The 23,355-nt window shown below is 43.3% G+C and overlaps 1 protein-coding gene across 1 annotated transcript in view; it reads left to right on the top strand.

Annotated features, from left to right (window-relative positions):
- Nucleotides 1-3,003: 3,003 nt before the first annotated feature.
- UTP20 (UTP20 small subunit processome component) overlaps nt 3,004-23,355 on the top strand; it is a 62,853-nt gene continuing 42,501 nt past the window's right edge. Inside the window, exons 1-16 of the mRNA XM_058804481.1 lie at nt 3,004-3,082; nt 3,658-3,738; nt 4,865-4,931; nt 5,122-5,254; nt 5,693-5,881; nt 6,880-6,961; nt 8,068-8,205; nt 8,586-8,741; nt 10,342-10,488; nt 10,984-11,118; nt 12,556-12,633; nt 13,245-13,423; nt 15,381-15,536; nt 16,065-16,153; nt 21,783-21,888; nt 23,095-23,245. Coding sequence (XP_058660464.1) covers nt 3,038-3,082; nt 3,658-3,738; nt 4,865-4,931; nt 5,122-5,254; nt 5,693-5,881; nt 6,880-6,961; nt 8,068-8,205; nt 8,586-8,741; nt 10,342-10,488; nt 10,984-11,118; nt 12,556-12,633; nt 13,245-13,423; nt 15,381-15,536; nt 16,065-16,153; nt 21,783-21,888; nt 23,095-23,245 — 1,932 coding nt within the window. The 5' untranslated portion in view covers nt 3,004-3,037. The remainder of the gene's footprint in view (nt 3,083-3,657; nt 3,739-4,864; nt 4,932-5,121; nt 5,255-5,692; nt 5,882-6,879; nt 6,962-8,067; nt 8,206-8,585; nt 8,742-10,341; nt 10,489-10,983; nt 11,119-12,555; nt 12,634-13,244; nt 13,424-15,380; nt 15,537-16,064; nt 16,154-21,782; nt 21,889-23,094; nt 23,246-23,355) is intronic.

Here is a 23,355-nt window from a genome sequence, read left to right as displayed (position 1 = left end):
TATTTCATTTTGAAAGAAAAAACACTCACACAAGATAATTACCTATGTAAACTCCACTATGCCTCTATGAATAGGGTAAGAAAATGAAAATTTGACCTAACTCCTGCGCACCTATGCAATCTACAATGTCCTCTGGTTAAAAATAGTCTGACCTGGCTGCTCATTGTCTTGTGTCAGGTAACATGTCCTTTAAGTCAGAAACTCAGTGTCAGATGGGCTTCTGGAGTATGTGCTGTGCTTGTGATTAATACACACAAAATATGACAGAAGTAGGGCAACTCAGTAACCCTGTTTGGATACAATGAATTTATGTAGTTATTGAGCCATGTCATGTGGGGGGCATCCACAGGGGCAGTTGCAGATATGCACATATAATGGAGTCATCCAGACTTCCTGAAACTATCAATCCTAGGATTAATTCTATGCTAACACAGATGTTTCAAGTACAAGAATATGTCTAGAGCGTCAGTGAATAGAAAAGAAGACTGAAGTTGGTGCTCAAAGGCAGACACATGCATTTTACACATATAGGTTATATAACTTGAGATTAATTCTGCCCTCTGAAACCATCCTGGGTTAAATATTGAGGTATTTCACCCCAATTACTACTATTAGGCTAAACTACAGACTACCAGAGGGCAAGCCTGCTTTGCTTCTACATAAAGTGGCTCTGGCTCTTGCTGAGTCCAGCAAGTAGATTTAGAACTGCAGGACTAAAAAGCCCAGGAATGGAGGAGACATAGGAATCTTAGACCTGTTTCAGGAGTGCTGATGGATTAGAGTCAGAGATTGGTGGCTGTAGCCACCACTGGGTGTTTGAAGAAGTCAGATCTGAATTGGTGACTACTTTGGTAGACATGCATGCACTATTTTACAAAGGTTTCCTCTACATGCCTCTACAGGTATTACTACCAATAAGCCATTACTCTTCAGAAAGCCACCTGCATTTAATTTTTAATGCCTGTAGCATAAATTTCTGAAGGAGAATTGCTGGCAGGAACCATCAGATAATCACGGGGTGCTGGAGCTGGGGCCTGCCCAGAGATGGGAAAACCACATCTCTTACTGGAAAAGAATAAGTCCTGAGGCTTGAGGCATTGCAGTCAGAGGGGAGTGTATGTAATAAAGACATCATTAACATAGCTGCAGCTCATACAAGTGGGGAAGGGCCCTTCTGGGTCACTGAACCTTGCCAGCTGAGGCAGCAGACCTACTGTCCTGGCCATACTGGTATTGATACCTGGGCTATGAGCCTGAGGCTCACTCAGGTGTACCTCCAAGTATTCAGTGGTATTCAGTGCTGGCTGACACGCAGACCATGAGTAGCTCTTGCAACCAGAAACTCTCAGGAACATCAGCAGCTGCAGGTTTACCTTGTCTCAATCTTCTGAGAAATTGCCAGTTTACAAACACAAGAAGAGCATTTTTAGGCTTTTTAAAACTTCCTCTAATGTCTTTTATTTTTGGTGATGATGACTTCTGCGAGCCAGAGCACACCTGAGCTCTCCTCCCCATTACATCAATGTTAGATTTTGCTCATTTCCTTGGATGATGTTGTAGTGCATGCATCCCACAAAGTTCTACAACTCTATGAATAGAGGCTATTCATAATGGAAAAAAGATCTTGTAAACTGGTTTCCGTAAGTACACAATAGGTAGGAGACAGTAAGTGAATTTACTATCCACTTCTGGAGGGTTATTTGTGCTCCTAAACTGTTGCATATTGGTCCCTAAGGTCTTGTGGATCTAGACATCTCAACATGCTTTTGGATGCCCTTTCTATGGAGATATTTGGCCTTGAAATCACTTAAGCCAACCTTTTCAAACTTAAATGCCTAATTAAGCATTCTCTTCCTACCTAATGCAAATGCCAGAAGTCCTTTCTATTCCTACAGCAGAAGAACAAGGTTTAAAGCTGTCTCAGTAGCTCTGACTCCACAGGTGCTGAAGCAAGCACGTTCCCCTACCTATCCAGATGACTATCATGCTAATGGCTTACTGCCTGCCTGTGGGCAGCCTTTCTGGGTGCACCTGGCACTGTTTAACCTGCTGGGTCTGTTCGAAGCTGTGGATCCCTACGTGCTCCAAATCGTGAACTTCAGCTGTGCTCAAATCCACCTGTGTGTCTTTCCATCAGAATAGCCTGCAAGCCTGGTTCCTGACAGTGGCCTGGTCTGAGCAGCCTGCAAGTCTGGTTTCTGACAGTGGCCTGGTCTGAACAGCCTGCAAAGCATGGTTCCTGACAGTGGCCTGGTCTGAACAGCCTGCAAGCCTGGTTTCTGACAGTGCCTTGAGCTGCCTGCAGCAGGCAGGACGGGCGGCCTCGGCAGGGACAAATTTTCAAGCTGGCCAAGACGCAGCCTGGAACAACGGCGTGGTTCTGAGCTGTCCTTACTACACCTGCCCGCACCAAAGCTCCTTCCATCTTAACTTCATCTCCCACCTCACTCACATGTCCTTCTCCTCCTGCAACTGCAGCCGCAGGCAGAAGCTCCCATAAACCGTGATATTGCAAGGAACGACCAGTCCGTAACCATTTACTCTTGTGCGAGGACTTGGTTTGCATGTGCTTTGTCTGCGATGAACATTGTTGTTTAAATTGCTGAGGTCTGGACAAAAATCACTACTGAGATCACGGAGCTAGGCAGCGGCCGTTTCGTGACGAGCCATCAGGGCTGTGCTGTGGGCTGCGCTCGGCCCCATCATGGTTTGACCATAGCACAAACTGCTCCTCCCTGGGCACCGCTGTGGCCTCCCCCGAGTACCGAGGTGCCTCAGCCCGCCGCCCTCCACCAGAGCGCACAGACAACGGCGGAGCCGGGCTGCTCTCTCCACAGCTCCCACGGAATCTCCGGTCGGTGCCAAGGTGAGACGCGGACAGGACCCGCCCCCCTCCGGGCACGGGTCTCGTTCGGCATCGCCCGCCCCTTCCGCCGGCGGTCCCGCCCCTGCTCCCGGCAGCCCGTGCCGGCATGGCGGCGCCTGGCGCTTAGGGCCGCACGTGTGGGACTCGCTGTGGGGCTCCGCCGCCGCCACCATGAAGAGCAAGCCCACGGCCCACAAGTCGGGCAACACGCACCGGGTGAGCGCCCGCCCGGACGCGGCTGCTGGCCGGGGGAAGGGAGCTCGGTGTTAGTTCAGCGGTCGTGCCCGGCTGCCGAAGCGGCACGGCGGCAGGAGGGGCGAGGGTCGGCGGCGTGGCGGGCTCCGCTCAGCGCTGCGAGGGTCCCGGCCGGGACAGCGGGGCCGGAGAGCGGCTGCTGCCCCGTAGCCGGCAGCTCCGGCCGCCGGGTCACCCTCCGTGACAGGCAGCAGGCTCCCCGCCGCCCTAGCGTAGGACATAATTCAGTGAAATTAACCAGGGTTGTTTCAGGAAGGCTGAGAGCGGGGCAGTTTGCTGAAATCTGGGTAGATTTCTTTGCATCTCTGTCATCGTGTTGGGCAGGCGCGTGGGCCGCGAGCCTCGGTTTGCAGGTCGGGAGGTAGAGGGTCAGTCCTGCTCCTGTGCGTTTTGCCTTCTTGTAGGGCTGATATTGAGAGGTATTATCCGGCAGCCTGTCTTTAGGAGTGGGGTTTCTGTTTGCAGTGTGTGTACTATTGAGAGATTTGGAAGGGCTGTGCTCAGAACTGAGCAAGAAATGTGTCTTTTTTTTGCAGTTTCTTACCTTTTCGGAGCGCCTAAGCAACATTAATATTGATATTATTCATCGGATTGACAGAACTGGGAGCTATGCTGAGGTGAGAGCAGCAATTGTGATTATTTTCTGAAATAACATCACAAATAGACATAATCCATGAAAGAGTCACTTAAGAAATTTATTTAGGAGGAAATTGGAAAGGAGCTCCTGCAAGAACTGCTTTTTCTGGAGCCTCATTTCATGTTTTGATCCCTTTTACTTTACCTGGTCTGCAGTATTGCCATTGAACGACTTTGTCAGTACCACCCTGATGTCTTCCATGTGGCTGGTGGGCCTGTTTCTGATGCTGCTGTGTCATTTAGCAGTCCTAGGACCAGACTTGGAAAGACTTGCATGTGCTGAGTATCTGAGTAGTTGCAATAGAATCTGAAGTTTGAAAATCATAAGCTGAAAAAGACCTCTAAGATTATTGAGTGTAACTGTTAACCTAACGCTGTAAAGTTCATCATTAAGCCATGTCCCTAAGTGCTACATCTACACATCTTTTAAATATTTCCAGGGATGATTATTGAACCACTTCTCTGGGCAGCCTGTTCTAATGCCTGACCACCCTTTCAGTGAAGAAATTTTCCCAAATATCCAGTCTAAACCTCCTCTAGCACAACTTCAGGCCATTTCCTCTTCTCCTATCACTTGTCATGTGGGACACATCACTTGTTACCTATGGACACCCACGCATTGGCAACATGTGTGTAAAGTAGGAGTATGTGTCTTTATGGATCACAAGGACCATTTCTATGTGTCATATAAATCATCATTATGATTATAGCACTTTGCAGGTTATTGCCACCTGGCCTTCTGGATTGTTCTTAACTTCCCACTCAATAGCTGTGAGGATGCCAAAAGAAAATCCCAAGGCATTGTGCTGGGTGAACTATGACTTAGATTATCAATCTTAGATTATCAAGGCCAGTCAACGGAGGTATAAAAAGCAATTATGTAAACAAGTCCTGCATCAGAAAATGTTTTCAAATGTGTTTTGAATATTGAAAGAAAGGCTTATTTTCAGGGAAACGCCATAGTGCCTGTTGAAATGAGTAACTAAGATTTCTTAGAGTATTCTTTAAATGTTTAAGGCACTTGATAGTTGTCTTCATTTGAACCTCTCATCTTTGCAGGACACATTCATTAGGGTTGGTAGCTATTTTTCATCTTTGTTTTGGCAGGAGGTTGAAACCTACTTTTCCGAAGGACTGCGGAAATGGAAGGAGCTGAACCTCACTCGCCATTTTGGTACGTCATTTATATTCATGTTTCCTGCTTCCCTTAGACTGCTAAAATATGGTTTTTCTTAATCCAGAGCCCAGTGGGAGACTATTGACTGGTTTTTGGACTGGGCTGTGGAGCTGTTATTCTTTAACACCCTACATGCTTACCAGGGACTGGACTAGTTTTCAGGGCTTTTCTTTTGTTTTTTGAACAGTGCAATTCTATAATGAAGTGGCCAACAAATGCCAGTCCTTCAACCAGCTGGTTTATTACCAAAGTGCTGTTGTGCAGAGCTTGAAGACACATCTGCAAGTCGAAGGCAGTCTTGCTTACCAGCCCCTATTAAAGTAAGTATATGGTCACAAGAAGTAGTCATAACCCTTGATGGTATTACAAGTGAGCATGACTCCTGTTGTAAGTATTCTTTATCTTTATTGTGCTTGAGGAAAATATTCAATGAGATGCCCAAAGTGGTCATATTTCCCTGATAGAGCTTTATGGTTCTAAGTCTTCAAAAAAGTATAGTTGTGACAAGGCAAACAAATTAGCTGGAGTGCTTACTAAATGTCAGACATTATATTAATGTGCTTTGTTTGACATTAATAATTTGTTTTCTTGTTTACTGTTGTCTGCTTGATTTTTTGAAAATCTTAAGATTCTTGCCATCCCCAGCTGCCTAAAAAGTGATGCTGCCTTTCTTTCCAAGGGGACTGTGCTGGATTATGCAATGTTTTACTAGGTTTTGATTGAAATGCACTAACATTGGTGTATTTTCTGAAACACAGTCTAGTGGTGCAGCTGGCTCGAGATCTTCAGGCTGACTTCTATCCTCACTTTCATGACTTCTTCCTGGCCATCACCAAGTTATTGGATACACAGGATACAGAGCTGCTAGAATGGGCTTTTACCTCTCTTTCCTATCTCTACAAGTATTTGTGGAGATTGATGGTGAAAGACATACACAATATATACAGGTAAAAACCATATTTAATGTCTGTCTTGATCAGCAGTTACTAGATGCTGTAGAAGTGTAAATGCCACATGAATGCATGGCTTAATTCTTCAGTGTACTTTTTAGCCTGCTTTCTCAGTTTTTCTCAGAGAGGAACTGGCCAAGCTCCAGGGTGTTACCAACTGCAGGGACTTCTGGGCTTGGGGAGTTCCTGAGCTGCAGGTGCTTGAAGGCTGATTTCATACATGCTTGCTGTGTTTTTAAACCTTTCCCAGGTATCTGCTTTTGGCTGCTGCTGTAGACTGACTGAGCATGTGGCCTGACCCAGTGTGACCACTTGTTCAGTCTGAAATTGCTGATGTAGATGGGCTCTTACTTTTGACATAGACAGTGGTTCCATATTTCTTCCTCCTAATTTCAGTTTGGAACAGATGGAGCAAAAAACTGGTTACAGATTTCCTCCCCAGCCCAGGCTAAGCTGTTGAACATATTGAAAAATTATCTGCTCAATTTGAGAGAATCTGAAGCACCACTCCCTCTGCAATGAACCTGTGATGAGCCATCTGTCACTGTTACTGATACCAGCAAACTGCAAATATTTGTCAGCCTTGCAAACTGAATCTTTCAAAACTTTTAAGTGTACAGGAGAGCCTGTTGGCTCAACTGAAATACAAATCTGGCATATAAATCAACTCTCATTTCACTTACTGCTGCTAAACATATATTTGGAAAATCTTGATGCTGTAATTGAATCTGTGTAGATCTGCAGATTTGAAAGGTATTTCTGATTGTGGCTTAATTTGCCTGGCACTGTCATTTGACCTTCTTTGCAAAACTCTTGTTGTTTATGCAGGGAGAGTGGAAAGGAATATAGATGAGGGAAGGTATTGGCCCTCTCTAGGAGTACAGGTTCTTAATGTTTGTAAAAAGTGGTAATGTAAACTGGAAACAATTTTTTAACCAACTGATGGCAACTATTGCATTGCCCCTAAGACAGTGGGTTATTTTGTGTCTTTGTAGCCTGTACAGCACCCTGCTGGCTCACCACAAACTCCACATCAGAAACTTTGCTGCTGAAAGTTTTGTCTTTCTAATGAGAAAGGTAAGTGGGATGCTTGTACTTTGGTGCTGTCTTAATTTTGAGGTGGTTTTTGGATTCAATGTGCAGTATTAGGTTTTCTCCAGAGAAGGGTTGCAAAGCCTGAACTGGCATACAGCATGTCCTGAGTTGTCTTTTTTTGTCATTTTGTTGTTTTGTTTTTGGTTTTTTTTGTCATACTGAGAATGTCATGCATTCTGTGTCACAAGTGGCAAATAGAGGCCTTAGCACTCTCTGTTTAGAGACATTAAACTAAATGCCTGTAGTTGGTTTATCTAAAATGACTAGAAATAGTAAGGTAATCCTGCAGAAGGGAGGCTTGAATTTGTGTGTGCACATTTTTTTACTGTCTTTTTCACAAATACTTAAAGGCCTTTGTAGAACTGAAATTCTTATGACGTTTTTCCACTCCTGAAGATCACTGCATGTAACATTCCCAAACAGATCAGCCGAGATCAGGCAGCAGCAGCCTTTCATGAAGTAAGGAGAGGGGGAGTGTTAATTGTTGGGTTTTGTTTAGTCAAAACATACAAAAGCCATGATTCCTTAGACTGGCTAGCAAGTTTGAGTATCCTCATTTTTGTCCTAAGTTGAGACCTTAATAAAGCATGTTCATTTGCTTGGTTGCTTTTGGAAATTTCTGAACTTTAAGTCAAATCCTCAGAAACTGAGGTGTTTACAATATTGGTCCAGAAGTCCCTGCAGTATTCTCAAGTGTGGTTCTAGTTTTGGACAACTGCATTCTGTGTTCAGTTGATTCATGTCTCTGTCTCATCAGGACAGGGACTTTTTTGTTTCAGTTGTGACCAATTTAACAGTGCATTTATGCACGTGTTTAAATGTGCATGAGAAGAATTAAATCCATATATTTCAGCTGCAGTGACTTCAGCAGACCTGTGTACATTCTGGGGTTGTGGGAGCTGTAGCAACTGAATAGCTGATCAAATTTCTTCTTTGAATTTCCTTGTGTGGTCACAGAAATAATGAGTTTGAACTGTTGTGGGATTGCAGAACTAGGAGAACGTGGTGCTGTGGAGCCTTTTGATTGTCTCTGTCCATCTGGCAGCTCTGAATAGAAGATAATGTTTTTTTCTCCTCGTGTTTTGTAGGTTTCTGATAAAAATGAACTCTTCAATTTAATGCTCCATGACCTGGGAGAGCACCCGGAAAAGGTGGAAGGTGTAGGACAGCTGCTGTTCGAGATGTGCAAGGGTGTTCGGAACATGTTCCATTCCTGTGCAGAGACGGTAAAAACAAGATTGCTGCTTTAACTGTTACTGTAACAGGCCTTAGGCAGTGCTCGCTGAAACCAGGGGTGTTTTCTCCTTCACCTCAGTGGCTCCCTGGTGATAAGCATGTTGGTAATTACCTGGTAGGATCTGAAAGCCTTCTAAGAATAATTTTGGAGACAGGATGGTTGTTTTAAGTAATTCCTTTTCAGTATGCCTGTATGCTGATATTGCACTTCTTGCTATTTCAGATTTTAGGTGATAGCCTATTTTTTTCTCAGTTCTAGAAAGAATTAAGATCACTGGAATATTTTAGCAATACCTTGCACTAATTGGTTTTAGGATTGCTAGATTTATTCTCTAAGTGTAAGATCACTATATACTCTTTTCCTGTGCAGGCTGTGAAGTTAATTCTGATGAAGCTGGGGCCTATGACTGAAGAAAAAGTTGAGCTACCATGGGTAGCTGTTGGAGAAGCCTTCAAGCAGATGATCAAATCAGCTGCAGTGCATATCCATAAGGAGCATTTTGACATTGTCTTCAAGTGCCTGGAGGTACACTGATTGTTTTTCTTCTTACTGTTATTTTTTTATTCATGAGTGACAGAGAAAAAATTCTGCACTTATTGTAGAAAGTGTTTGTGTTTTACTGGACCAGAAATGAGTTTTTATCTGCTTTGGGAACACAAAATACAGAGTCATGGGAAAAATTCCACCCTTCTTTTCTAAGCTCAGAGTTATCCTGGTGGCTGTTTTGTGAGTGAGAAGGGAGCTACTGCAGGTGAGACTTGGAACTCAGTCCTGTGGCTGGGCAAGGATGGTTTGTACAGTCTGCCTTTGCATGCACTGCAGAACCCTTGTTGGAATGTATTGCTTGTTTTATGTTGCTGAACTATTGGTGATTCAAAACCACTTTATGACAGTAAAAGGGAAGCTTTTTGCCCTTCAGAGCTTTTTAAGGCAAAGAGTTGGGTTAAACCTGGAAATCCAAGTTTGAGCCTTGCAGCCAAGTACTGAAAATCAGAATGGTTTGAGTCTGGGTGTTCCTGTGTTGCTGCTTGGGGGTTGCACTGTGGTCTGAAGGAGCACAGCTGAGTGCTGTGGGCTGTGCTGTGTTGGATCTGGGTGATGTAGAATAATCAGCAATGACACAGCCTGGCAGCGTATTTTACTTACCTGACCAACATTTAAAAGTTTGCAAACATCTGGTAGGAGGATTGAAGCCTCTTGCAGCTGACAACAGACTGTGTCAGTTGTGCTCCTGAGAGGGATGAAACAGGATACTGCAGGAAGTAGTTCAGATGAGCTTTTTTAGGGTAGTCCTTCCAGCATGGGTAAATAATTCCTATTGGTTCCTTCTTGAGACTGCTTTCCTGTGACTAGCCAGTTTCCTAGAAAATCCCATCCTGTTCCTCTGGCCTCACCCAATATGATGAGCAGTTTTAACCTGACTGTCATTAGCTACAGATTTGTTTATCGCTGAATGTTTTGTATCCCTGAGGTTTCTTTGACTCAGCATCTGCAGTTGGTATGAAATCTTGGAAATTTGTGACATATTTCCTTTTATTTTTAATGAGGTTTTTTCTTTTACCCTGGGAACTGATGGATGCACAGGGGATATCTTGCTCAGAGCAAAGTATTCATGTAGTCTGTGATAGCTGTCTAAATTGGGTTCAGTTTGTTGGATCAAGGGTAGAAGTTTATATTTTCTGTCTCTCTGGACAGAAAGAAACTCTAATGTATGTAAATTATATAAGTAATCTCTCAGCATCCACATTAGCAAAATGATGCATAAAGTGTAAAAGTACCTAAATTCTGATAATTCCAGTGAAAGCTGGCTGCTTCCAAATCATTGTAGGTGTGGAACTCAATATTTCTCTTTCCTACTTTGTATGTCAAGTATCAGCCTTTCTGGGGACCCTCATTTTAGGAGTTCCTTGTGTTTCTGTCCAAGGAATCTGGGATGTGTTTTTACCTGAGGGAAATTTCACAGTGTTTCTGCACAGTTTAATTTGTGGAATATGTATGAAAGAGCCAACAATAGTTTGTTGGGCAGCTGAGATACTGATTCTTCTGAATGTCCTTCAAATAGCAGTAAGTGAAACAGTCTGTTCATTTATCTGAAGCATTTCAATTCTCTATTTTATTTAAACAGGAGTCACTCCTAGATTTGCAGAGGAAAATAACGAAGGTCAACTGCTCTGTGGCTTCAGAGCAGATGGAAAGGATTCTACAGGCTTATCTGATCTTAGTGGAACATGCAAATGGATCTAAAATCTCACTGCCTGAAGATGTCTGTCAGGTGGGTCAGACTGGCACTTAGATGTGTCAGAGAGGTATTGTTTGAATATGGAAGAGGTATGGTCAGCTGAAGCATTTATACACATTTCTGATGCATCACTGGACTTGGGATTTGAGTGAACAGAGACATACATATATTTTGAGTATTGCTACTTCTCTGATCCTGTGAGATTTTACCTCTGTATGGTGATGTTAGTGTAGCCCAGCTTTAAATGAGCAGTGGGGAAAATGAGCTACTGCTTCTAGAGTCTGTTCCTGCCACTGTGGAGGAGATCCCCCCCATATCACTGGTATAGAGCATTTCTGCCAGATTCATGTATATTTGACCCCATTGGGCTAGATTTAGGGCCTTCAGACTTCAGTGGGGCTATTAGAATTTGTTTCTGTGGGCTGAAGCTTAGAACTCTGCCCTCCTGGTCCAGGGACTGTCCAGGCCATTCAGACCAGATAATGATTATCTTCTTGGACAAATATGAGTTCTCTCTTTTCATTTCAGGTTTTAATGAAAATGTTACAGACGCCATATCTCTCATCATCTTGCTGCAAGATGTTGCTGAATGCCATTTCTGCATTCCTGCTGGCAGAAAATGTTTTGTTGCCAGATTCTTTGACCAAGGAAGCTATTCAGAAGGTAACAAGGATTGCTGCTTATACCACAAATCCCAGTCTTCAAATTCCCTAGAGCAGGGTAATTTCTGGACATTCTGTTTCAGGCTAGGAAATATGCTGTAAGGTTCCCTTCAGCCTTTTTGCACAGATAATGAAGAACTTGCCCAATGCCCTAAATGAAGTCTGATGAGGTGTTGGGGTTACCTGACAATCTTGCACAGACTGTCAGTATAGCAGTGTCACCATGGCAGATGTCATTGCAATGAAATCCAGGCTTCAATTCAAACACCTACACCCTCTGTAGAGAAAGGAAGGAGAGCAGTGAAGGAGTGCATCCTACCTGTGGTGATAAAGCAGATCATTGAGTCAAACTTAGTGAAAAAAAAAATAAAAATCATTAGGTTTCCAAGAATTTAACGAGCATGCCTTAGCCTTGTGGACAAGGTTCACACAAGTGCACTTTTGATTTAGAAAGTACAGGGGTAAGCATATTTCAGTAGTACCTTTGCTCCTGGAGCATTGACATTATTAGCTGCATACATTCCTAACAAATGTAGTGTTGCAAAGATCAACAGGAGATTATACTTTGGAGTGTTATTCTTTAGTTTTCATGTTACAGGAAATTATAATTTTGCAATTAACAGTGTGGACCATAGTTTGTAGTGTGTGTGAAAAAATATTTCAAATAAAAATGCCACCCAATTTACAATGGGAAAACAAGACTTGCAATTGTTTAAAGGAGATCAAATTTCATCTGGTCTTCAGTGTTGACTTGTGCTGAAGTAAGATTGGTTTTGCCTGTGGCATGAGGCCAGTTTTGCTCAGCAGACTTCTTCAAACATTTGAGGATATTTGTGTAGGTTTGTGTTAAACTGGAGGAGGCTTAAAGCTATCCTTGTGTTCTGAAGGGTCTGGGAAAGAGAGATCTGGGTGTGTCTTTTATCTTGGTATTGAGGAGTACTGATCCTGGGTGTCCTGAAGGACTATTCCTGTTTTGGATCCTTCAAAAGCACAGAGGTTTGCTCTGCCCATGAGGTAGTAAGCTTTCTGCAACATGCTGCAGAGAAAAATGCCAAGTTGAAATATGTTTTGGGCCTAAGGTTTTCCCTAACACTTAGTGTGTGTGTGCTGCAGTCCTAGAACTTTCAGCTTCTGTTCTCCATATCACACTGAAGAGATAGCTCAGTTGTCTTTGCACAGAGACAGTAGGATCCAGCAGTGTTGGTCAAAAAAGGTTGTGTCAGTAGGGTTTGTTAAAAAGGACTGTGCATTTCTGTACCTGAATTGTCACTTGGAAACAATGCTGCTCTGTGTGCTGGAATTAGCAAGAGGGCCAGGCAGAGTATCTCAAGAGTTCAAAGAATGCTTGAATTGTATACCAGAAAACATGTCCCATGGGTAGTGAGGAGCTCACTGTGAAATGTCTCTCATTCTGCAACCTTTCACTTGCATCTTGCAGGTATTTGCAAGTGGATTTGAACGGCATTTTCTTTTGGACTTCTCTGAAGCAATGTTCACAATGAAGCAATTTGAGAGGGTAGGTGGAAGTGATTGTGTGTTATGTTTATTTTTGTTGCTAAAGGGAACTAGAGATTCCACAGTATACTTACCTGCCTTGAATGCTGAAGGATTGTTGTGTATTGACATGATGTTTATTTAAACTTCTGTTATGATCTGATAAGAAGGAAAGAGGTTACTTGTGCTATTGTGTTCAAGTTGTTAAGGGTTCTCAGGGTTGGAGGACATGATAGGTATCTGTTCACAAAAAGAAGCTTGTTAAGAGGGTGAGTGAGTTATGGATGGGAGGAAGAGAATGAGTTCTGGAGAAACTAAAGGGAAATGAAGAGTAAGCTGTATAAGTGGTGATCAGGAGGTATCAAATTAATTAAACAGAATGAGAGGTGAAAGCCAAGTCAAGGATCTGGAGTGTCCTGATAAGACTGGATTTGGTGCAAAATGAGTTTTTGCATTAAATTACAGTCCCTGCTGGTGTCTAGGGGCACCAGAACTGATAAGTCCAATGCTTTGCTGGCTTATTTGTGAGCATTTATATTTCCCTGTGGTTGGTGTCAAGGGTTTTTTTGTGGATTTGATGATGATTAAAAGACTTTCCAATCTTTGACCTTTTTTTTGTTTTGGTCTCTTCAGCATTTTCTCCCATGCTTTCTAGAATACATTGAACGTTGCTTCTCTGGCACAGATGCCATCACAAAGGATGAGGCCATGGCAATTCTGGCTAAACTCATTTTGGTGAAAGCAGAGCCTCCTACAATTGGTTCAATGGCATTTGAAAAGTATCCTCTTGTTTTCACTGAGGCATCTGTCAGGTGAGACTTGTCAAGTTCAGCTAACACTAGATGTGTCTGTGTGGCTCTAGGCCTGAGGGCAGTGCAGAGCACATAAAAGTTGCCCTCCAGTATTTGCTGGAGTTGCATAAAATGGCAGCATTTTTGGCAGATTTGCAAACCAAGTGATATAGTAGGACATCACTTTGCTTTTTGAAATCATGTGAGAAGAGATGCTGCTTTGGAAAGGTGGTTGCTGATACAAACAGTGTTGTGGTGCACATATGGTGGGGATCTGTTACACCGTGATGCAAACTGCATCCCTTGGCAGTTAATATTTGTAGTGAGTGCAGCAGTTCAGCTTCTCATCATTGCTAACCTCTTGCCTGTGCCCCAGCTTTTCTCCCTGTATGCATATGTCTTGTCCAGGAGCTTTCTTGGCAGCAGTACAATAGCCTTGCCATAGAGCACAGCTGGACATCAAAGGACATGTAATTAATCCAGAAGCAGCACTGTGCTGGCACAGCTTGACTGCTTTTAGTTGCAAACCTAGCTTGGTTGCAATTAAGTGGTTGCTTTCCCCAGAGCCTCTTTAGAGAATTAGGTGTAACCACTGAAGCACAGAATGACCATTGCTAATTTAATGATAGAGATTTTTTAGTAGTTCTAACTCAGCTAATTCAAAACTTTTGATGTTGCATTGCCTTTTATGTAAGGTCTGGTTTTTCCTTTAAGCAGTCTACTCTGTTTTTTTCCTATTTTTATTTAATAGTGGTGGAAGCACTGAGGTTTTGGGAACAGAAAGTTGAGTCAAAATTATTAAATTTGGTTTTCTTCCCTTGTTTTCTTTGTTTCTTGATTTCTATTTTTTCAGTGGTTTGGAGCACAGAGCTGCAAGGACCTTGGTCCTGCTTGGACTATTTTTTTGTGCTCTTGCAAAGAGTCAGTAGTGTAAATTACTGTCAGGAGACATCTCAAGAGTTGCATACCCCGTCTCCTATCTAGTTTTTAAACACTCCAATTTTGGAGATTTCTGAGCTGCCTCTGGCAGTCTGTGCCAGTACTTTGGTATCTTTATACTTATACAGTTGTTTTTTTATTTATTTGGGCTTTTTGACTTTTGGCTTTTTTCTTGGGTTGTTAGGGGTTTTTCCCCCAGTCCTCAGTGTATAACTTCAACCTTCTTTACAGCAGTTTAAATCCCTTGCTGCTTATCTTATCTGCTGGAAACATAAAGAGCAGAATATTTCTTACTCTTTGCATCAAGCTTTTACAAATAGCAGGCTTTCATCATCATACATGTCTAAGATCTTCTTTCTCTAGACCAACAATCCTAATTCCTTGAGCTTTATCTCATAAATTTATTTTCTTAAGCCTCTAATAATTCTTATTGTTGGCTTTTTATGAGCTTCTGTATTTCTTGAAGAGTGAAGCCTATGCAGCTCTCTGGCTGTGGTCTTGCAAGCACTGGGTGGAATGGAAAGATTGCTGTGCATGAGTGTGAAGGACTCCTGTTCATATGTTCCAGTGTGGTGTCTGCCCTTTCTGCCTGCAGATAGGCTTGTTGGTTTGGGCTCACCTTGTGATTCCATTTAAGTCCCAAAACTTTTACCTCACTGATTGTTTTCTGTCATCCATCTGTGTCAGTGTTATTGTGGTTTATTAGCAACAGTTGTAGAGATGACTCTCAGATGTTCCTGGGGTCTATATGTCCCAGCTGTGAGGGTGTTCAGCTGAGAGCCAGTGTCTTTTCTTCTAGAAATATTATTTGAACTTGAAATAAAGAGCTGACATTTCTTGTGGGCCATGTTTTGTGCTCTTCAGCATGACTAGATGATGTTTTGTTAAGTAGAGGACATTGAGAAGAAAAAAAATCTCTTGTTTTATGCAAGCCCTTTTTGCTAGAAGTAGACAACATAATTTTGAATATCATAGGAGCAAAAGGAACAATCTCTGATATGCAGTGGTGAATTATTAAAAATTTTGGGTTTATTTTTAGCTCTAATACAAGACAACAAACAAGTAAAAGACAAGGAGAAAAGACAGGAGTACCAGTGTTGGATCATGTACTGTCCTTAATGCATTTACCAGAGAAGGAAGACATCACTGACCTTTCACAGTCTTGGGTTGCTTTGGTTGTACTACCCCATATTAGGTAAGTGATATTCTAAGGTACTGTGGTCATGTATTTCTGTAGTACTGTCTACTTTCTTACTGCCTGTTTGCTGTCTTTCTGTAAGGAATCACTTTACTAAGGAAAAGACGATAAGTGCTAGTGCTAGGCTCAGGAAACTGGGGTTAGAAGACAAAAAAAAGTGCTGCATGGAAATACCATGAGTCAACAGTAAAGACAGGAATAGAATATCAGCTTCTTGATTGCCTACTCACTAAATTTGGTGCTTTAGTGTATAGAGATGTTCTTGACATATTTCAGTTTGTGTGTTTTAAGCACTATCCTCTCTCAACAGTATTTTTTCAGTAATTATTGAAGGACTAGTTAGAAAGAAGATGCAGTGAATGCTACAGCTTAAATTGTGAGTCAGAAATAGCAAAAACATTTTGCTGCTGGTTTCAAACTTGGAATGAGCTACATGTAATTTAATAGAGGTAAATGGGATAGAAAATTTTATATGTAGGTGTCAGTGTAACAGAAATAATAAGTCTTCCCATTTATTTTGAACAGACCAATGAACAAAGACCACATCCTGCCTCATGTGACAAGTTTTATAGACTCTCTCTTCACAGCCATTGGCAAAGGCAGCCTCTGCAAAGGTCAGTTAGTTACTTCCTGTTTATTTGCTTTTTGTTGATATTTAAAAAAATAAAAGCAATTTTTATGATTGTACAAAGCATGAAAATGAATAGTGGTAGCATTGTATCCAAAATTACCAGCTTGACTTAAACTAGAGAGCAAAGCTTGGGAGGAAACAACCTCCAGGAAACAATGGAGGAACATTTGCTGTTCATAATAATGATGGGGTAACAGATGTCCTGCACAGTGGAAGACAGAGGTAATTGGGAAGGAAAAGAAGAAAGTGAGGAAAAAAAAAGAGGAAGAAAATCTATCTAAATCAAATTCAGGCTGAAGCTGTCAAGTGAAGGAGAGACTATTGACTCATAAGCTCCAATTCAAACCTGTAGTGCAAAGTTTAGGACATTAGCATCTGTCAGTGCATAGCTACTCATCAATGACTGCTATAAACTCCAATTAAATATCATTGTCTCAAACCCTTTGAGCTCCATGTTGGGTGCCAAAAAAGACCCTTGTGGTTTAACCCCAGCTGGCAACTACGCTCTACCCAGCCGCTCATACTTGCCCAGTGGGATGGGGCAGAGAATCACAATAGTAAAAGTGGGAAAGTTTGTGGACTGAGATGAATGCAGCTTAATAGGTAAAGCAAAAGCTACACACAGAAGCAAAGCAAAACAAGGAATTTTACCACTTCCTATGGGTGGGCAGGAAACTTCCAGGAAAGCAGCATTATGCCATGCATAACGGTGGTTTGGGAAGACAAACACCATCACTCTGAACATTCCCCAGTTTATCTGCTGAGCATGACCATATGGTTTGAAATACCCCTTTGGTCAGCTGGGGTCAGCTGTCCTGCATGTGTTCCCTCCCAGCTCCTTGTGCAATCCCAGCCCACTCACCAGTGGGCTGGTGTGAAAAGCAGAAAAGGCCTTGATGCTTTGTGAGTGCTGCACACTGATAACAAAAACATCCCTGTGTTGTCAACACTATTTTCAGCACAGATCCAAGCCAGAGCCTCATACCAGCTGCTATGCAGAAACTCAGCTCTATTCCAGCCAAAACCAGTACATTCTCTGCCTGTTATTCAGAACCATTTATGTCATGCTCAGGTACCACACTATCCAATGCAGCCTCATTATCTACCTCTTCCCCTCCCATCCTTTGATACAATATTATTCCCTTAGTCTGTGGACCACCCCTGTAAAATGTTCACAGAATATCTGCTGAGTTCATTTTATCCACAAATCTGGGTTCCATCTGTTATGGCGGTCACTCAGGACAGGAGAGGTGGTGTCTTGTGTGGAATTGTTTGCCACCAGAGTCAGCTCATGTTAACTCACTGCTGCACTTACACTGCTTCTTGTAAAGCTTGTCCTCCATTGGTTTGGGTGGTTCCTGCTATAGGAATTCCTACAACGTGTGACTTAAACCTACAACATGCTACTGAAATGGGTTACAACAATTTAAAATAGTATCTTTTATAATCTCCACCCCAGTCCCTTTGGGCCAGGCCACAGGGCTTAACATTGCAATGACCTTTTCTCCTTGCCCCTGCTGGGGTTTGAATTTCCCCACAGTTTTGTTAGGGGAGTACCTGCTCCAAGTGGAGTCTTACCTACAAGTCCCGGTTTCTCCTGGGGTATACCTTCTGTGGTGTAGGCTTCCCCATCACCACAGGTGTTTTGGGGTGCACCTGCACCTGTTCCAGAGCAGCCTTATCCATGGGCCACAGTGATATGCCTGCTCCGAATGAGGCCTTGCCCATGGCTGATTTCCCTCAGGAGTGTACCTGCTCTGTCATGAACTTGTCTGTGGCCACACTGAGGTGCTCCAGTATGACCTCATGCATAGCTGGGGAGGACTCACAGTGTACCTGCTGCAGCATGTACTTACCCACAGGCACAGATGCTTCAGGTGCACTTTCTCCAGCCTGGATTTACCCTTGGGTCACAGTTCCTTCAGAGGTACACCTGCTGCAGCATTGACATAACTAAACCCATAGCTGCTTTGAGATGTACCTACTCTGTCATGGACTTAACCACAGCCACAGATGCTTTGGGATGTGCTGCTCCTGTGTGGACTCATCCACAAGTCACAGTTCAATTGACTCAAGTTCACACTGGAGTTCCAGCCTGGCTGGTACAGCAGGACAAAAAGAGCAGCACTGCCCTGGCCACCTGCCCACCTGGGTGCATTGCCATGGCTGTTATCAAAGTGCTGCCAGGTACAGCAGGGAAGGATGCTAAGCAGTACAGCACTACAGCTGTGGAAGCAAAAAGCAGGCACTGATGATCAGTGGCTGCTAATATACAGTAAGACAAGCAAGCCTTATGGCAGGCACAGAAGCTTGCTAATTGATATTAATAGCTAAACAGCAATAACAGCTATCAGTCAGGATTCAGCCTAGCCCATTGCTACCTTGCACTGTTCAGGCTCTGTGTGTGCCAGAGGCACACTGCTGTTTCTTCTAACCTTGCAAGCCACATGTTGGATACCAGAAAGAAGTATTGTATCTTAACCTCAGCCAGCAACTGAGCCCCACACAGCTGCTTGCTTACTCAGCAGGAATGAGGGGAGAGCATCAGAAGGGTAAAAAGGGAGAAAACTCAAGGGTTGAGATACAGATAGTTTAACAGATAAAGCAAAAGCCATGCATGCAAGTGAAGCAGAACAAGGAATTAATTCACCACTTCCCAAGGGCAGGCACGTGTTCAGCTGTCCCAGGAAAGCAGGGCTCCATCACTCATAACAGTTACATGGGAAAACAAATGCCATGCCTTCTTCTTGCCCCTGTTTTAAATGCTGAGCATGGTGCTGTCTCATAGGGGATATCTCTTTGATCAGTGGGGTCAGCTGTCCCAGCTGTGTTCCACTGGGGGAGTTAGTTTTCATCACAGTGGCTGGTATGGGGCTGTGTTCTGGATTTGTGCTGAACACAGGGTTGATAATACAGAGATGTTTTTGTTACTACTGAGCCTACTGCTGCTGCTAGGGCCTTTTCTGCTTTTCATAATGCCATGCTGCCAAGGAGGCTAAGGGTATGTGGCAGGCTGGGAGGAGGCACAGTCAGGACAGGTGACCCAGCTGACCAAAGGGTATTCCAGACCTTATCACTTCATGCTCAGTATATAAATTGTGGGGAAGGAGGAGGAAGGGAGGGGATGTTTGAAGTGATGGCATTTGTCTTCTCAAGTCACCACTACATGTGATGGGGCCCTGCTCTCCTGGAGATGGATGAACACCTGCCTGCCCATAGGAAGCAGATTCTTGTTCTGTTTTGCTTGTGTGCATGGCTTTTTTGCTTTATCTCAACCCACAAGTTTTCTACTTTTACCCTTCTGATTTTCTCCCTGATGTTGCTGGTGGGGGAGTGGGCAGGTGGCTGCAGGGGGTTTGGTGGCTGGCTGGAGTTCAATGACAACAACTCTCCCAATGCCTTGTGTCCTCCCAGCCTCCCCACTGGTGGAGTGGGGTGAGGAGCAGGAAAGCCCTTGGTGCTACGTGAGTGCTCCTCATTGGTAACAGAAACATCCTTCTGTTATCAACAGTTTCCAGCACAAATCCAAAACAGAGCTACCTACTAGCTGCTATGAAGAAAATTCCTCTATCCCAGCCAAAACCACCACACCATCTCTGACCCAAGTGGCACCACTACTTCTAAATGCTGCATCTTTTCTCCAGGAAGAGATGGTTACTGGTTGTCTTCCCTCTCTGGCCAGGAAAAAAATTAACTGAGCCTGCTTAGAGCAGGGCAGTTACTCAGAGAGCTAGAAAGTATTTGACCTTGTGACAAGCTATAAACAACTTCTGGAATGCTCCAGGTTGAGTGTTCATTGTTCCTTTGTTTGTAAGGGCTGTCTGTCATTTTTCATTTATAATACCTTTGTTAGTATTCCTGAGTGTATCCACCAATCAGGTTCATTGCTTTTTCTTCTTTAAAGAAACTTTGTCAAGCATTTAGGTCTTTCTTTTATCATATTTGCAAGGTGTTCATGCTGTCATGATTGTTTGATTGGTAATGAACTTAGCCTAAAAAAGGAATATCTAGAATTTCTTTTCTTGGGTCTCATCTTTGCTGGCAGTAGTAGCAGCACTGCTCAGGCTCTGTGTGCATGCCAGAGGCACATTGCTATTTCTTCCTTTGTTGATAAGGGAAAAGAAAATAAATGCATCCTCAGTCCTGTACTTATGCCTCCTCTTATCCCATATTACACTTATTTGCTTGGTTTTCTTCACCCTTCCCCCAAACTAGAGTTCCTGGATACTTTTTTCATCCCCTGGCATTTTTTCCACCTCCATGATTCCTGCAATTCCTTCACCTTCTACTAGGACTTCAGTCCTCTCTCACTGCCTGTGCAAGGCTCCCAGCCCTGTGCTCTATTTGACCTTCCTGCCCTCTGAGCCCTGAGGCAAAGTGCAAGTTCCAGAACTGGGTGTTTTTGGTGTTGTGGTTGCTGTGGAGTGCAAGGAAACAGGCTTGAAAACTGGGTCAGAGCAGCAGCAAGATATCTCTGGCAGCTCCTCAGGGCCAGTATGGAAGTGCTTCCCTTATTGATCACACAGGAGTGTCTGTAGTGAGGTGGAAGCTGCTGTCTTTGTCCAGCATGGCCATACCGCTACCAAAGGGCATGCAGATTGCAGCTTGGGAACTGTTCTTACACTAAAGATGCAGAAAGTTTCCTTCTGTCATTACTTGGTGTTTCTTCTCTCTTTGAGGAGCTCCTTGTGGAGGTTAATGGTTAGCAGGATCTGGGAAATCACATACCTGGGAAATTAAGCAACTGAGAATAGAGCAATTAAGCAACTTAGAATAGAGGAATATTCGCAGAGAAATAAATAGGATATGAATGCTCACTTCTCTTTCTTTTCCATTGGCAGCATGTAAGACAGTTAAATCTTCTAAAAACTTTCTTGCATTTGCCTGGTTTGGGAACAGTATTTCTTTAACCTGGAAAGAGGCGAAGGAGGGGAATTATCTTTTTTTTTTTTTTTTAAAGCAACCTATTTGCTAACTTTGAAGTGTGATGGGAAAGGAATTGCCCTTTCTTGCCTGGCAGGGCATTGGCTATCTTGTGCCTCTGGGAAACCCTCCATCTCAAAAGGAGTCTGAGAGGTTTAGAAAGGAGACAGAATTCAGCAAACCCACCTGCCATTCACTAATACATACTCAGTCTTTAGGTACGTGGGGCAGCTTTAAAGATCTTACACAGTAGTGCATTGCCAAAGTTCCAGAGTTTATAGGCACCTTTGTGGTGGTAGCATCTGTATGTATTTTTGCTTTGTTTTTGCTGCATTCATATCAATTTGGCAGCATTTCTTCCTTTTGAGCAGAGTGCTGTCTGTGACTCCTGCCACAGTGCTTAACTCCAGATCCCTGCTTTCTGCACATGTGGGTGTGATGGAAACATGCAAACTGGGAGCTGTCACTGCTTTCAGTGCTGGCTTGCTGGAGGAGGCACTTACTTTGATAGCCAGGGAAGCACTTCTTTTATGTGTTATGGTTAGAAAATACACATGCCAGTTCTGGGCTCCATATGCGGCCTTATTTCTCTGACTCCAGCCGTTTCAGGATGGGAATGCACCATACAAGCGCAAGTCACTGAGAGCTGTGTAAATTTACAAGATGTTCTTGTTCTTTCTCTGCTCCAGGAAACCTGTTTGTGGCCTGCCAAGCTGTAAGTACTCTCCTTAGTTTGGTGGAATCTGTTGAAGTACTCCATTTGTTACCTGTGGAGCGTGTCAAGAGCTTGGTGACGTAAGTAAATTCTGCCTGTTCGTGGTGCTTCGTGGTTTTCTTTGGTAGGGCAAAAATTTGCCTTTGCCTTTATATAAGAGCTGGTTAAATGCTTCTTTGTGTGCTGTCCATTCTGTTATGCTGGTGCATTGCTGGTGCATTGCTTCAGTATTGTGGTTATGTAGTGGAGCAAAGTTGTAGGCTCTTTTTTTGGAGAGCCAGGTAGATGTAGTTCCTGTTCAATGACATTTTCTCTGCAAACTGATGCTTTCTTAGCTGCAGGGCAGTGTGTCAAGTAAGTTGGTTCTAGTTTTATGTTGGAGTGCTACCCTGGTTCTAGTTTTGCTTTGGAATGCTGCACCTAGTAATTCTGTGTTACATTATAATGACAAAAGAGACAGGAACAGCACTTTCTGAGCTGTGTCAAAAGGCTGAGTTTGCCCCTGGTGTTGGGATTCCACCATGTCCTTACATACCCATGTTTGTGCTTGCTCCACAGTGGGAGGAGATTTTGTATACTCCCATTTTATTTGTTTTCACTCTATTTAACTTATAATTAGCACAGACAACTCTCTAGCTGGAGGGACAGGGAGAGAGCTTAATGCTCTCTCTGGCATCTCCAAGTCTTTAGTGGCTTGAGCTTCAAAACATCCTGTTCATTTAGGAAGTTATGGTGCTCATGTCTGAGGCATGATGGAAATAAAACAACTTGCCCAGATCAGACAGGAATTATTGGCAATGAGCTTTAGCCTAATGCTTTCCTGTCAGCCCTGTGCAGGGAATGTGAAACCTGCTTGGAGCAAGGGATGTAAGATGGCAGAAGGAGGTTTCTCTGTGAGCAGACAGGATTCCTAGAGTCTCACCTAAACCTAGATTATTTCTCTTCTGTTAAAGTTGATCACTGACTGAGCACCGGGGCAGTACCAGAAGCCCTGGTGTGACCTATGCAGGTTTATTTTCTGCAGCTGTGTGTCCAGCATGCAAGCCTCAGCTTGACAAATCTGATTGACACAAAGGAGGGATCTCATGCCTCTTGGGCTGTCATGGGTTTTGCAGCTACAAGTCATTGTGCTGGTGAAGTCTAATTTCATTGGCCTGCTGGTGCAGGCAGAGTCTGAAATCCTGGAATTTTCCCTTAATGTTGTAGTTATCACTACTGCCTTGTTTTTTAATACCAGTGTTGTTGCAGTGCTTTCTGTATGCTAATAAACTCATCTATTGTTTTAGCACTTTCCCTTCAGACCCCTCTGCATTGCTGTTGGCTGATCTCTATTACACAAGGCTGGCATTATGTGGCTGCCAGGAGCCCCTTTCCCAAAGGAACCTAATGGAGTTGTTTGAGAAGTTGCATCCTAATATTTCCACTGGTGTTTCCAAGGTAATCTGCTGTTTTGAGCACATGCAAAGTAATTTGTATTTTAACAATCAAACATAAGTAAACTTAGTTAAATGATAAAGTCTGGAAGGAGAAGCAGGATGAGACTGTAA

This window comes from Ammospiza caudacuta, chromosome 5 (assembly GCF_027887145.1).
Source record: "Ammospiza caudacuta isolate bAmmCau1 chromosome 5, bAmmCau1.pri, whole genome shotgun sequence".
Taxonomy (NCBI): Eukaryota; Metazoa; Chordata; class Aves; order Passeriformes; family Passerellidae; genus Ammospiza; species Ammospiza caudacuta.
Note: the sequence above shows the minus strand (reverse complement) of the source record. Positions and strands in the feature narration are given on the sequence as shown.